Source organism: Vanacampus margaritifer, chromosome 2, assembly GCF_051991255.1.
Source record: "Vanacampus margaritifer isolate UIUO_Vmar chromosome 2, RoL_Vmar_1.0, whole genome shotgun sequence".
Classification (NCBI taxonomy): Eukaryota; Metazoa; Chordata; class Actinopteri; order Syngnathiformes; family Syngnathidae; genus Vanacampus; species Vanacampus margaritifer.
The window spans coordinates 50,143,828-50,158,598 of NC_135433.1; the positions used below are offsets into that span (position 1 = coordinate 50,143,828).

At 40.9% G+C, this 14,771-nt stretch overlaps 1 protein-coding gene across 2 annotated transcripts in view; it reads left to right on the forward strand.

Moving 5' to 3' along the window:
- grin2ba (glutamate receptor, ionotropic, N-methyl D-aspartate 2B, genome duplicate a) overlaps window positions 1-14,771 on the forward strand; it is a 154,524-nt gene that overhangs the window by 91,995 nt on the left and 47,758 nt on the right. For both annotated transcript variants that reach the window (XM_077556601.1, XM_077556602.1), the window contains exons 5-7: window positions 2,149-2,292; window positions 2,991-3,261; window positions 8,880-9,072. In XM_077556601.1, the coding sequence (XP_077412727.1) occupies window positions 2,149-2,292; window positions 2,991-3,261; window positions 8,880-9,072 (608 nt within the window). The remainder of the gene's footprint in view (window positions 1-2,148; window positions 2,293-2,990; window positions 3,262-8,879; window positions 9,073-14,771) is intronic.

The window sequence follows — 14,771 nt, forward strand, 5'->3', positions numbered from 1 at the left end:
TTAATTATGTATTTTTCTTAAAGGCTAATGGAAATTTGGCTCTCTTAACAAGTGTGTTGGACAGCACATTAATACCGTTCTTAAGAATAGTAAGATAAAGAGCGGGAGCTAGAGGAGACAAGGGGGTGCAGGAGTGTGAAAGTCTGGAAATTCAATTAGAACAATCGCCTGGCAGACATTCCACTGGTATAAATGGGAGAGCAGAGCAGAGCTATGCTTCTAGATGGATGATTAAGCCGGAGCAAGATAAAAAGTTGAGGAGCAAATGGATTCTGTTTAGCAGCAAGACATGACTCCAACATCAGCGCCTGCATCATTATTTCATGATTTTCAAACACAAACTCATTTGGCAAGTAGATGCACTTGTTTTGTGTTTCACACGCCACACCATAATGACATGTTTCCAACCTCACGTGTGCAGCACGCAGCATTGTTTGCTCCCACCTCAATGCAATCACCCTGATCTCATTAATGCAGAAACAAGCTAGCGGATCAAGCTGTGCGCATCCCCGGGGACGGGCAGGTTAGCCTTTGATGTGGAGAGAAGCTCCAAGATGGTCCGAAGAAGCCGAAGTGATTCCAATAGGCTGTCATCTTAATTGTTACTCACACTACAGGCTCATAATATCGTCACCATACAGCATGTCCACTTTTTAAGACCTACAAAAAGCATGTAGTCAAGATTTTACTATCTCAGTCAGCATCTTTTCAACCACTATCCATGTAATCATTGGACGGTCTACATATTATATGCAGTACTTCCCTGGTCCTGATGTCAGTGTGTGTACAGTCATGTTATAGAAACACTACTTGGACAAATTACATTCTCTCTGAAGTGTTTGAGAGCTTTTTGTTTTATACACGGACATGCAGGAGCTTGTTGGTCACCGAAAAATAAGTATAAATTTGGGAGACTTTATCTAAAAATTTATATTTTGAAATGATTTTAATAAAGAGATTAAATGTGAATTTTTGAGCACCGTTGAATTCTGAATGGTAGTATGAAGTTACAGTGCAGTAGTGTATAGTAGTCTTCCTATAAAGTTGGTTTTGTATTTATGTTTTGTGAGAGAAACTGTTCGGGAAAGATTGTTTTCGTACTGTTCATCAGAGTAAATATTATTGTGTTATTCTTCAAAGACACCCCACATACTTTTTTATTAGTTTTTTTTTAATGTAGGTAAAGCAAAACAGCAAAAATGTTGATTGATGTTGAGTTATTGATTAAAATGCTGTAAATGACCCTTAATCGGCTTACCTAATAATTCAGTCCTACTCTATTTACAATTAAAGGCAATTACTGTATAATCCTCCGTCATGTTTGAAGAACAAATTATTATTTAGGCGAAATACAACTCCTGGAGGTAGGCTGTGGCAAAACACACCAAAAGAGTACTAATTTATTATTGTATTTGGTGGAAATCATTCAATATATATTGCCCTCTTATGATCATTATTATTAATGGTGATACAGTAAGTACGTTTTAGTAATTGTTTTCTCTGTACTCTTGTCAAGCCCGTCTTCTTTTTGATGAGTAAATGAGCTCCTGTCGTAAACACCAATATGCAAAGACAGAAAGACCTTGAACATTTCTGCATCTAAGGACTTACTCATGCACAGTATCACGCTTATATCGCAGTCTTGTCGGGACTTCAGCTTCTCACCTCCTCCTCTTCTGTCCAGATCAATATCCCCTTTCAACAGTGTGTGATTGTGTCAGACTACGCCACGGCTTGCTTTAAGATTCTTTACCGTCACATGACTTTGGTTAGATTCTCCGAATGCGGCGTCCTTGTAGGTCATGATAATCTATACAGCTGTTCCATATTTAAAACCTATATTCAAATAGCTTTTTCCCACAGAGCTGTGCTAGCGTAAACTGATGGGAATGATGGATGGGATTAGCAACAGCAGTTAGAAGTCCTCTGAATAAGCTTTTGCCAGCCCCGTGTACAAACTGATTAAAGGAGTCATAAAGGCTACTAATGAAACTCGTGACTGCTATCATTACAAGCAGAAGAAAGGTAGCTAATTTAATGTTGGCACCAACGACATTACAATCACACCACCACTGCACCACTTTGTGTAAAGTCAACTACAGTAAATCAAATTTGGGGCCAAAAAGCTTGTCTTTCTCTCATTTTCAGGATGACGACTCCATGTTCTTTCAGTTTGGCCCCTCCATCGAGCAGCAAGCTTCAGTCATGCTCAACATCATGGAGGAATACGACTGGTACATCTTCTCCATCGTCACCACATATTACCCGGGGTACCAGGACTTTGTCACCAAGGTAACGCTGCTCAGAACAAGATCAAGCACATTAGTGCCAACACTGAAATGTAAACTATTCGTCTCGGCACGGCTTTGACTGTGCGACTCATTTATGAAGTTTCAAAGAAATTGTGTTCTGTAGTACAAAATAAAACAAGATGTTGCAGGTGTATGCTTGGTGAAGATAACGATCACCCCTTTTAGAGCCCACTGTCCATCCGACTTCAATTCGTTTGTGTCCATTCACTTTTCCAGCCAATAAATTAACTCCACATTCCGAAATGTCCTAGATTTAAATGCTGCTCCTCACCATTCTTCCTTCCATGGATTGGCTCCAAATCAAGTCACACTTCCTCCACCCTTCCACTCAAGTGCTCCAAAATTGATTGTCCAGGTCAATAATAATTTATTCCAACTACCTCAGTGGTGGAATGAGCTCCGTCTTTATATCACTCACCGTCTTCAAGCCATAAAGGAATCTGGACAGACCATGACCACACCTTTAAGTACCTCTAAAATCATTACAAATACAGTACATACTACTACTCACATGTCAATTGCTGATTTTTTAATCGATAAGGCAGAACAAAATTCCACTTGGTGGTCTTTGTTTCAACTGATTTATGCTTTAGAAAAAGATTTCAGACATGGTTGGTCAATTTAAACAACTGTTACTGTGATTAACAAACCAGGTCTTATTTTTCTGCCCCCCTCCAGATCCGGAGCACTATCGAGAACAGTTTTGTGGGCTGGGAACTGGAGGAAGTGTTACTTCTTGACATGTCCGTAGACGACGGAGATTCAAAGATTCAGAACCAGCTGAAGAAGCTCCAGAGTCCTGTTATTCTTTTGTACTGCACAAAAGAAGAGGCCAACACCATTTTTGAGGTGTCCCATTCGGTTGGGATTACTGGTTATGGCTACACGTGGATCGTACCCTCGCTCATCGCAGGAGACACCGACGTCGTGCCTGCCGAGTTCCCAACAGGTAGGACAATTGGAGGCAAACTTTAGAATTTGTCACTGTGTAGACATTGACCTATATCCAGTTATTGTGAGCAATTTGTAAGCCCAATAATTATTACGCGCCAGGCTTGCCAGCTCTTTAGTTCTTAACCCTAATGGACCCATATTTTGGTGCATTCTGTTAAACTTCAGGTGAAGACTTTTTGAATTGAAGTCTTATTGCTTGATATCTCTATATTTCTTGTTACTAATTAAAAAGCAAAATAGCTCAAATGGATTTGATTATTTGAGTGCAGACCTTTGGAACTTTCCCTGAAACTGTAAAACTGTTTCTCGGCTGCTTTCTAGGCTTTCTGGTTATTGTGTTGGTGAAATTTGAGTTAGCAGCAAAATCCACCCATTTTTCTCCATCTCGTGGCCATTTTGCCATTTGCTGTCGAATGGAAATGACATCACTGTTGCTCAGGTAACGACCAATCACGACTCACCTCTTTTCTGAAGCTGAGGCGTGCTTAATCGTTACCTGAGCAACTGTAATGTCATTCTCAGTCAACAGCAAGTGGCAAAATGGCCGCCCACTGAGATGAAGAAAAACGGGTGGATTATGCTGCTAACTCATAGTCCACAAATGCAATAACTAGAACGCCGTGTTTAGACTAGTGTGTGCACATAGAACATATTATTGTAAATATTGATTTTGGGATGACTTCCCCTTTGAAGTTGGGGTTCTTTGTTTGAGTAATAGATAATCAGACAGATTCAGTATTTGCCACAATCTCACAAGCAAATTACACTCAGAATTTAGCATTTATTTGGCTCCAACTTAATGTGAGAATCACAGCTTTGACTTTTTGCCTTTCCTGTGTTAATTCACACTTGGAATGCGCACCTGATTGTGTGTTGGCGTTTGGCCTCTCGATTTACAATAAAAGTAGACTTTAGTACAGTACTCTGCTTTTTCGTGGCATTAATAGAAGATTTAACTGTAAATGCTTTTGCACCCTTAAATGTGGGCTTATGAGTAGGTTTTGTGTGTGTTTGTATGTTCTTAATTAACTGCTAAATGTGCAGACAAGCAGCATGTACCTCATTCAGCTCTTCAAACCCAAGTTAAAAATGTACATCAGAAAGTTTGTCTCAAATTTGATATACGGCCGTATCAGTAATGCAAATCACACAAGTTCCCCCTTGATTTATGTAGCCACAGAGAAAATCACGACCCACCCATGTGGTGCCTGGGTGATCTTTCAGTTAACACTGAAATATTATGAGATGAATCATATACGACATAATGACAGATAGAAGACTAAATGTTAGCTACTCGTTTAATGCATGATAAATCAAATACAGACTGCACCAGTATACATGATAAAAAGCACATCTATCATCCGAGCATATGATAGATAGATAGATAGATAGATAGATAGATAGATAGATAGATAGATAGATAGATAGATAGATAGATAGATAGATAGATAGATAGATAGATAGATAGATAGATAAGTAGATAGATAGGCGGCACTTTTGGACACCTGAGAGGCAGTCGTTTTGAGACCATTGACGAGATGAAAAAGGCTGTCTGTGACGAGTGTCGTGGACACGTTAACAGCAGAGGGATTCCAGTGAGGCTTCCAGAAGTTGTTGGAATGTTACGAATGCTTTGAAGGGGACTAGAGTTTGGTGCTTGTCCGAGGGAAAAAAAGTATCCCGAAAAAAGTCGCAAAACATACTGAAGACACCTCGTAACACCCAGGCCATGGTAAGGAACAAGATCTGTCAAATATATAAATTTGCTCCTTAAAATAATCTTTAATATAAATATATAATATTTATATAACATCTCCTCTATAGGGTAGATCTGCATTATAACTTTATGGAGCATTTATTTTCCTAAAAATGTAAATGTATCTAATGAGGTGTCTGGCAAGTGAATATAGGGCAATGGGACCTCTAGCGTTCCTAAGTAAACCTAAATTTGATCCTGTTTTTAAAAAATCATTTGTATGAATAGTTTTCATGTGTTAGTTTAAATTTTAAATTGTCAAAAGTTACATAACAAGAGATAGTTAATCAACCCATGAAATTCTGAAACCAAAGGGCGAAAGTGCAGTGAAGTCTTGAGATATGAACAAAATTGGTGTTTTTATATCTCTGTACAATTCATGCGGGTTTTATAGCAGCAGCAGTTTGACCCTGGAACCTATTTTTTTTCTATGGCCATTATTTCCAGTGGTTATGGTTTCATTAGAAGGTGCATGATTGGTAATTTGCACACAAGACACATCTATTATACCTAATTCTCATGGGTAGCACTCTGGGGGCCTCCATCCATCCATATGCCTTGTGGTGTACCTTGACTTGATTTTTCTTTCCGTCTGACATCCTCCTCTGCTCTACTTCAATCTATTGTTGCTTTTGCTTCTTTTCCCTCCTCATCCTGCTCTACTCTTTTCTCTCTCTCTCTCTCTCTCTCTCTCTCCCCCTGACAGCCTTTTCTGTCTTTTATTGTTCCTAGTGTTCAGTCAAATAGGCTTCTGGAGGGTGAACTAACGTAATATAACAACCCAATCACTGCCAAATGAAAATTACCTTTATGCTCCTCTCCTTCAATAATGGCATGTGAAATGTCTGTGTTGTGACGTTTTAAGCATACCCTCAGAGATGTATCAATACATACACAAGGAGGTCCATTTTCAGGGTCCTAGCACAAAACACGAATACACACACATTTATTTTACATCTCATGAAAAATAACATCTAGATTTAAGGCAATAGGCAATGGAGAGTGAGTGAGCGAGCGAGTGTGTGTTGGAAACGTGTCAACAGTGTGTGGTCCTGGAGGAAGAGAGCTGTCAGTGGTGAGGCCCCCACGAGAGAGGCAGTTTGCCAGGCCGCCTGTCTATTTCTGAACACTGACATGCTAGTGCACTGGCTGACATGCGGTCATACACTGTCACACGGATGCGGACAGCCTGATGGAGAGCGAGCGGGGCAGATTAAAAGGCAAACTGAGAGACAGATAGCCTGATAAATTGTTTTGAAGGCAGCGTGGTCTTAGCTGAGAGCTTTGTGACCCTGATCCCAGAGGTGTCCGGCAGAGCCCAAACAAGAAGATCACTTACAAGCTATTTCCACAAGTCAGGAGGGCACTTGCATCTGAGAATTTCAGATTGAGACAATCCTCCTCCAATTTACCTTGTTTGGGGCATCATTTATAACTCAGGTCCCCATTCTTTTTTCTTTTTCTTGTTTGTACTTATATTACTGCATGTGTAGTTCACATTCACATCTACAAAATTAACAATCAGTTCAACATACAATGTGTCTAGTTCATAAACTGATAAGAGTCTTAGTTCAAAACCATGATTGGGTGTATTCTTTGATGGGGTGGATTAGGGTTAGTATTGTCTTTTAACATCTGCTAGACCACCACATTTAACATACTGTAGAACCTCTGAGGTGGAACACCATCTGTTTTGGAATGCCAGCTCAACTCAGCATCATAAAGCCTTTACTAAAGCATGTTTTTCATGTAAAGTTGGGTCAGAATTTGACTTGAAGACGTGTGTAAGCATACGTTTAGCTCCAGCTGTAGGGTGTCAAAGCCATGAAAAGGACAAAAGGTTTTAGTGATAACTTTAGAGCTGAAACGAGTCCTCGAGTAATTTGAGTATCTTGTTGTTGTTTTTTTTTAATTGCTGTAGGAATGTTTTCTTTCTGGGATATTTACGTGTACACTGTCTAGAAGTAGTCAAACCAACCATAGCAACAGTTGTTCTTTTTATGTATTACAGTTACACGGCGCAAACTCGGTATGAAGGTCAAATTCAAAATAAACCTTATCTTACCATGGAGATCTATGCTCTGGAACACTTTTATTTTGAAGTTGTTCCCGTCAGCTTGTCGTGGCGTAACGGCTGACTTAATTTGTCTTCTATAATGTGTTTTATTGGGGCGTTTATATTGCCGTCACAAACTGGAAAATAGACTTATTAACACTGACGTTGTATTGTGTGCCGCCTGTTGCCAGCGTTTAGCAATGGCCCCAGCATTAGCGGCAAGTAGCGCTAGTGGCTAGCAGAGCTCAAGTGCTCTGTATAGACTGGCAAGAGCCGTCATATTACTTTTCAAAGCTGACTAATAGACGTACTGTATATGACTCTGTTCACTTTGATCCTGACAGCTTGACCCAGTTGCCGTTCCTACTGATCACTTTTTAACAAACCAGGCTTACTCAAATGTGTTTTAGCCAGCAGAATTGCTACTGTGGTTGTGACGTCACTTAGCCTCATAGACCAAAAACAATGGGGAGAGATTTGCCTAAATTCTTATTAAAGTTTTTAGAGAGGAAAATAGTGTGCTGCTATACAGAGTTCGAATTAAGTAAATAAATAAAAAAGTTGATTATCTACAAATTAAAACCAGTTGGTTGTTCATTATTAAGTGGATCTGTCTTCTATATGTATAATTGGTTTTTAAACAAGAAAAAAAAAAGTTTTTAATTTTTAAATTTTAATTCAGTACCTGATTATTCACTAGAATTTTCAGTAGGATATCCGAATACCAAATTATTACATAGCCGAAGCCCTATTTTAGTGGTAATAATATTAATGTAAACAAAATATGCCCTGCAATTGACTGGCAACCCCCCACCTCTTGACAAAGTCAGCTCTGCAGCTCACCCTAATGAGAAAAAGCGTTTAAAAAAAGAAAAAGAAAAAAAATGGATGGATGGATGTTTACAAAATAGACTCAGAACATCTTATTACGCTACCCTTCCAAAATCCTGACACCTTACCCGTAATTTCAACATGATATATGTACAAGACTTAAATCAGTGTGTTGCAGTTGCTATTGTGTCATCAATTGCGGCAGACTATTTGTCATAAGTTAATCATATGAGGTCAATAACAGCAGATTATATCAATGGATCTCATTATCAAAACGTCAACTGTATTCTAATAGATGGAGCTAATTTTCAAACCATATCAACACCCCACATTGTGTGACTTTCAATTATCCCAGATGAATGCTATACCAAAATACATTACAATATCAATCAACAAAACAAGCTTAGTTTGAATTTAAATGAAAACTGACACCAGGTATCTTGCATAAGTGAGCATCTTTAATAGTGGATGGATGTCGTGCAGGTTATATAAAGAAAAGAGCTTAAAAAAAATTCCCCAAAGCGACAGATTGTAGAGAGAGAACAGCATTCAAGCACACAGAGGGATAAACAGGATAAACAAGCGCACAGACAATACAAAGGCTAACAAACAGAGAGCGACAGTGCTTCAGACTGACAGATGGACAAACAGAGCAAGTTGATAGATGCACAATCGCTGCATAGTCTATCCTGCCTTTTGGAGGCTGTTCAAAACATGTCCTCTCTGTCGAGTCAAGCAGGATGATCAACACTCTCTTCCTGTTCTGACTTTCTCCATCTGTGTCTCTTTGCTCCTCCCTGTACAAACCCTCTCACCTCGCTCATCTTGCCCTGTTTACCTTTCAGATTTCAATCCTTCCCTAACTTGTGCTGTTTCAACAAATCCGTCTGCCGCTCTCTGGATCTTTCCGGCTGTCTTCCGCCGCACCCTCTGATTGATCGTTTCTCTGCTTCCCATTTCTTCCATCAAGGGCTGCTGTCCGTGTCCTACGACGAGTGGGACTACGGCCTCGACGCCCGCGTCCGCGACGGTGTGGCGATCATAACCATGGCAACCTCCACCATGATGATGGACCGAGGACCCCACACCTTGATCAAGTCTGAGTGCCACGGAGCTCCTGACAAGAAGACCCCAATCTCGGGAAACCCTAATGAAGTCCTCAGGTGAGCAACGCTGAAGGAAAATACACTTCATATCCTTGAACAATAAAAATGTGCTTTTCTCAAGTTTAAGCTCTCCCTGTTGCAGTTCACAGTACTTTATTTTATTTTTCTATGTAGTGCTCTCACCTGCCGCATCATTGGGTAAATGTCATGGGTAAATCACCTGACATGTTAACATTTTGCTCCCTTTAGTCTTTTTGGATCTGGATGAAACATTAGACTTCAAACTTATTTATTTATACAGCACCTTTCATACATTAAAATGCAAATCAAGGTGCTAAACAATTAAAACATCCATAATACAATAAAAAGAAAACACACCCATCGACCCTTGTGAGGAAAAGCGGTCAAGAAAATGGATGGATGGATGGCACACCCATCCCCCCAAAAAATAAAATTAATAAATAATAAAATAAAATAAAAACATAGCGCGGCACAGAGAAACCATGTCAAAAAAGGCACCCAGGAAACAAGGGAGATAAAAACTAAAAGACAACAAAATAAAAACAGTTAAAAGCTAAAAGAAAACAGAATAAAAGGAAACAACTAAGCTAAAAGACAATATGATAAAATAAACTGAGAATTAAGAAAAGCAATAAAAGGGTTAAGATCATCATCAGGTGAACTCCACCTGATGATGATCTTAAGTATCTTGGGGTCTTGTTCACGAGTGAGGGCAGGATGGAGCGGAAGATGGACAGGCGGATCGGTGCAGCGTCTGCAGCCGAAAGGCAAAGCTCTCGATTTACCGGACGATCTACATTCCTACCCTCACCTTTATGGTCCATTTTCCGCTCCATCCTGCCCTCACTCGTGAAGTTGAGGGTAGGAATGTAGATCGACTGGTAAATCGAGAGCTTTGCCTTTCGGCTCAGTTCTTTCTTCACCACAACGGACCAATATAGAGTCCGCATCACTGCAGACACTGCACCGATCCGCCAGTCCATCTTGCATCTGTGGAAGAACAAGAGCCCGGATATATATATAGGCGGCCGAAATGAGTTTCCTCCGCAGGGTAGCCGGGCTCTCCCTTAGAGATAGGGTGAGAAGCTCGGTCATCCGGGAGGGACTCAGGGTCAAGCCGCTACTCCTCCGCGTTGAGAGAAGCCAGTTGAGGTGGCTTGGGTATCTGGTTTGGATGCCTCCTGGACGCCTCCCTGGAGAGGTGATCCGGGCATGTCCCGTCGGTGGGAGGCCCCGGGGACGACCCAGGACATGCTGGAGAGACTATGTCTGTCGGCTGGCCTGGGAACGCCTTGGGATCCCGCTGGAGGAGCTGGTTGAAGTGGCTGGGGAGAGGGAATCTGGGCCTCTCTGCTAAAGCTGCCCCACCCCCCCCCCCCCACCCCCCCCCCCCGCGACCCGACCTCGGATAAGCGGTAGAAGATTGATGGCTGGGTTGAGATAATTTAAATGCCAAACTAAAAAGTCTATCTTGAGCTTCCTCTTAAAAATATCAATAGTCTCTGCAGAGCTGATTCCCTCCGGCAGGCAATTCCTTAGGTGAGGACCATAGTGGCTAATGGAAGCCTCACCAAGTGGTTTGGTCCTCACCCTAGGAACAGTTAAAAAGCCACTGCCAGAAGACCTCAGGATCCGCAAGGGTTGATACGATAAATGCCGCATTACCTGATAGATCCTACATAAGCATTTCTGCCCTGTATGCCATTTGGATCAGGGTTCAGAGTAAACCTGGGTTGACGTTACAGGTCAAGTCCCTGCAAACACAATTCCTTATGGTTTGATATCTACTAATAAAATATAAAGCGCTATATACTGTATACATACATTTTGTCAGTGTCATCCTCATTATTATTATTTTTTTTACTGTAATTCAACAGGAATGTCCTTGAAACACTGACAACCCTTTATAAAATAATACCCAGATGGCAGTGACTCTATAAGCCCCTTGCAAAATTAATAATGCTCAATTTTGATTGACATAGCCGGAGAGGTATTCATTTAGTAATTTGCTTGTTATTGTGCTTTCACTTCATAGTATTGTAAAGCTGCCCTGTATAATATTGAGAGGGAATTGGATTAAACATCATTCTGACTCTCCAAACCCAATTAGTGGTCATTATTAAGATGCAGCAATGGAATGAGCATGATTTAAAAACGGCTTTGTCTTTTCCCTGGTTTGTATTTATTCCAAACAGTTCACTTTCCTCTATGTGAAAAAGACAGCCATTTTTAATGCATATGTTTTATACATTTTCCTATGTAGCTACATAGGGCACATAAATAGCTCAGCTCTCAGTAGCCTTCAATTCTATACCAGTACAAAAAACAGCACAATACTAACATATTGTTACTAATAATCAGTATCCATCAAAATTGAGCATTATTGTCTTTTGGTACAGTTCTTGTACTAGATGGGATTGTGCGAGTGTTCCTATACTATACACTGTATGCATAGTAGTGGTTTTAGCAATGGTCTCCGAGTTACTCTGCATTGATCGTCCAAAAATGACTACAGGAAAAGAGTAGAGAGTGGCAAACCATCCAAACCAGCAATGTGTCCTAGTGTCGAGACTCTCTAGAACACTAAACATTGCAACAGATGCTGGTGCACATACCCAAACACCTTCATCCCCTGCATACTGTGGTCCTCCACCCCCCACCCCACTGCCCCAACGTAATAATAGCCTGCCCGTACAAAAGCCCCCTTCATAGATGCCTTGCCGTGAAAATCCGACCCCGCCCCCTCAGCTGTCCGTCTCAGCGGCAGGCCTTTTGAACCGGCTGTGAAGCGCAACGCACGGCGGCACTTTACTCTCCGTGTGTCCTAATTGGTCCCAATGGCGTTTCAGTAAGCAAACACAAACCCCTGTCAAGCTGTGCTCCAGAGCTCAGCACAGAAATATATTCAGCAGGGCAGCATCACCTCTCAGACCCTCCGTGTGTCTGCTCTAGTTGTGTCTGTGTGTGTGTTCTCATTGTAGTCAAGAAAGTCCGTGAAGGCTGACGTCTGTGGAGCAGCTGCACAGTGTGTTTTTAACTGCACTTGGTATGGTGGCACACATATTATGACCTCACTCAGACAACAACTTGCCTCAACTCCTTCCCTGCGAACTTCTACTTCTGATAAAGAGTGTGATGTGGCAGCTACACCACACAGTGTCCTAATTTGCCCTTTCCTTTCCTCACTCTATTGGGTCACATTGTTTTGCGCACATTCTCCATCTCTTCTTTGTCCTTTTTCCTTTGCTCTCTTCTTTTATGCTCGCGGGGAACAACATTAAGTAAACTTGCACAATCTGTTATCTAAACAAAACAGTCAAACTCAGTACAGTGCCAAGGCTAACAGTAATGCCAGAAATGGTAGATTTCTCCTTCTTACATGCATAGCCTCATTTTTCTTTTTTTTATCCAACCCCTTGAATGCTGATACAGATCTTATTTTACTCGTGGATTCCTCATTTAATCGCTAAGGCATGAAACTACACTTGTCAGTTAGTGTAGTGGTGTTGTTAATGACCTAGCGGCTAGCCAAACACAAATGGTATGTGCTGGTTATCAGATGCCAATGCTAGTAACACCGTCAGCAAATGCTAATCTATGCTAACAGATTGGACCCCACACCATAAATATCTACATTATATGGCTCAAGGCGGAGTCGGCAGCGTGATCACTAGTTGGCCATCTTAGAACAGAGGACTGCTCTAGTGCTGTAGTCAGTGGTAAGGTGGATGATTTACCCACTGACCGTATTTTCACGACCATAAGAGCCGCAGTCTCAGTCTCAGTTACGGGTGCTATTTCTTTATTCAACACACACATAAGGCGCATCGCACTATTGGGCGCAGGCACGGTTAAACATACGATAGCTTAAAACATATGGTAGCTTGCTTTCAAGCTAAAAATGCTAGTATATATTTTTAAAAAGGCAGCGGAGCAAAACTGAGTTTGGTTGTACTTTATTGATGTATTTAACAATGTTAACAGTGAGTTTGGTTGTACTTGAAGTATTTAACAATGTACTCACGTTACTTTTGATGAATCCTCATCCACAAATCCCTTAAAGTCTACATCTTCTGTATCTGAAGCGAACAGCTGGGCTAGATCTCCATCAAACATGTCAGGTTCCCTCTCGTCATTGTAGTATTGTCAGAGTCAGTCCTGTAACCGTGCGGCTCCTCATAAATGATGCTGGCTTTTGTGAAAGCTGGAACATTAGTGCAAGCATACACGTTTAGCTCAAGCATGCACAATCCATTCACAAATTGTGGTGTAACTCTCCCTTTTTGTTTGTTTGTTTGTTTGTTTGTTTTTAAGAGTGGACCCTGAGTCTGGAATAAAATTAAATTGAATTGAATAGCAGTTCCATAAAGCGAAAGCAGAGAGCACAAAGACATCCAACTGTATCTTATATACAGGAAACCTGGCTCTGGTTGAAGACTGACAGGCATGAGAAACCGAAAGACTCATGTCATCTGTAAGTTGAGTCTTTATGGTTCTCATGCATGCCAGTCTTCAACTAGGGCCGCATTTCCTGTATACAAGCAATGTGTCGGCAGAAATGATCCCACACAGACAGTCAAGCGGAGTGCTTACCGAAGTCGCACAACAACATTTACATATTTTGGAACTTGGTCCACACACAAGGCACACCTCGCTATAAGGCGCACCATCAATTTTTGAGAAAATTTAAGACTTTTAAGTGCGCCCTTTAGTCGTGAAAATATGGTAAATACATGTAACTGGCTGAATTGTTGATGGATTTATAAACGGATTGGTTTATTACAAACCTAATTAGCATGGCTATTATTCAGGCTAAAAGTTTAAATCGCGAATGTGTCATATTTATTTAACAGCAAAAATGAAAATCGCTGGAGGATTTGGGGAGTTTGCTTTTGTAATTCTTGATAAACCGTAGCGTTTCTTTGCTGTTTTCCGTCTAAAATAGCATTACTATTTGCTTCTTTAATCAATTCCAAAAAGATTTCTGTTTTGTCGCCCCCCTCCAAACATACCTTACTTTATCGTCCGCCATTGCATTGTGACTACAAACGTATGTGTGACATAATATCTGGTCAAAACGTGCAACATGTATCATGTGTTGTCAGCTTGTATTCGCAAAACCTGTTTCTATAACCAAAATTCGCCTTTTCCTTTTTTTTGATACGCTTGAAAATCCACCCCCTCGAAGCGCAAAAACTTTTTGGGGAGAATTTTGGGCCCTTTTTCGAATTTCTAGCATTTCCATTCAGTTTTATTTTTGCATCTCTTGAAAATTCGAATAAAATGGGTGGATGGAAACCCCACTATTGTCCCATCAGTGGTGAGCTATTTTTAGTACAGAACAGAACAGATTACTCGTACACAATGCGCGTCTCATTCCACAGAGCAGAAAACAAACAAATGTTTTTATACTGATTTTTATAAACAACAATTGATGTGCCCCATTTTCCCTATGCAGCACGTATACGAGATCACTTTAGGTTGTGCAAATGTGCTTAGTGAAGTGGCCGGTAAGCATGCGCGCTTTGTCCTTCTTATCCTCTCCACTGTTCTGCAGCGTCACCACAGCCGGCGCCTGTGCTTTGGACGTGTAGTTTTATAATCAACTTAGCTATGTTGTTGATTAGATCAGTTGCAAGCACGGCGCAGATCCTTCGCCCATTGCTGCTTTAACTAAATTTCTGTGGCGATAACCTTTGTCTTCAAGTTCTCAATCAAGAGATGATCAATTGGAT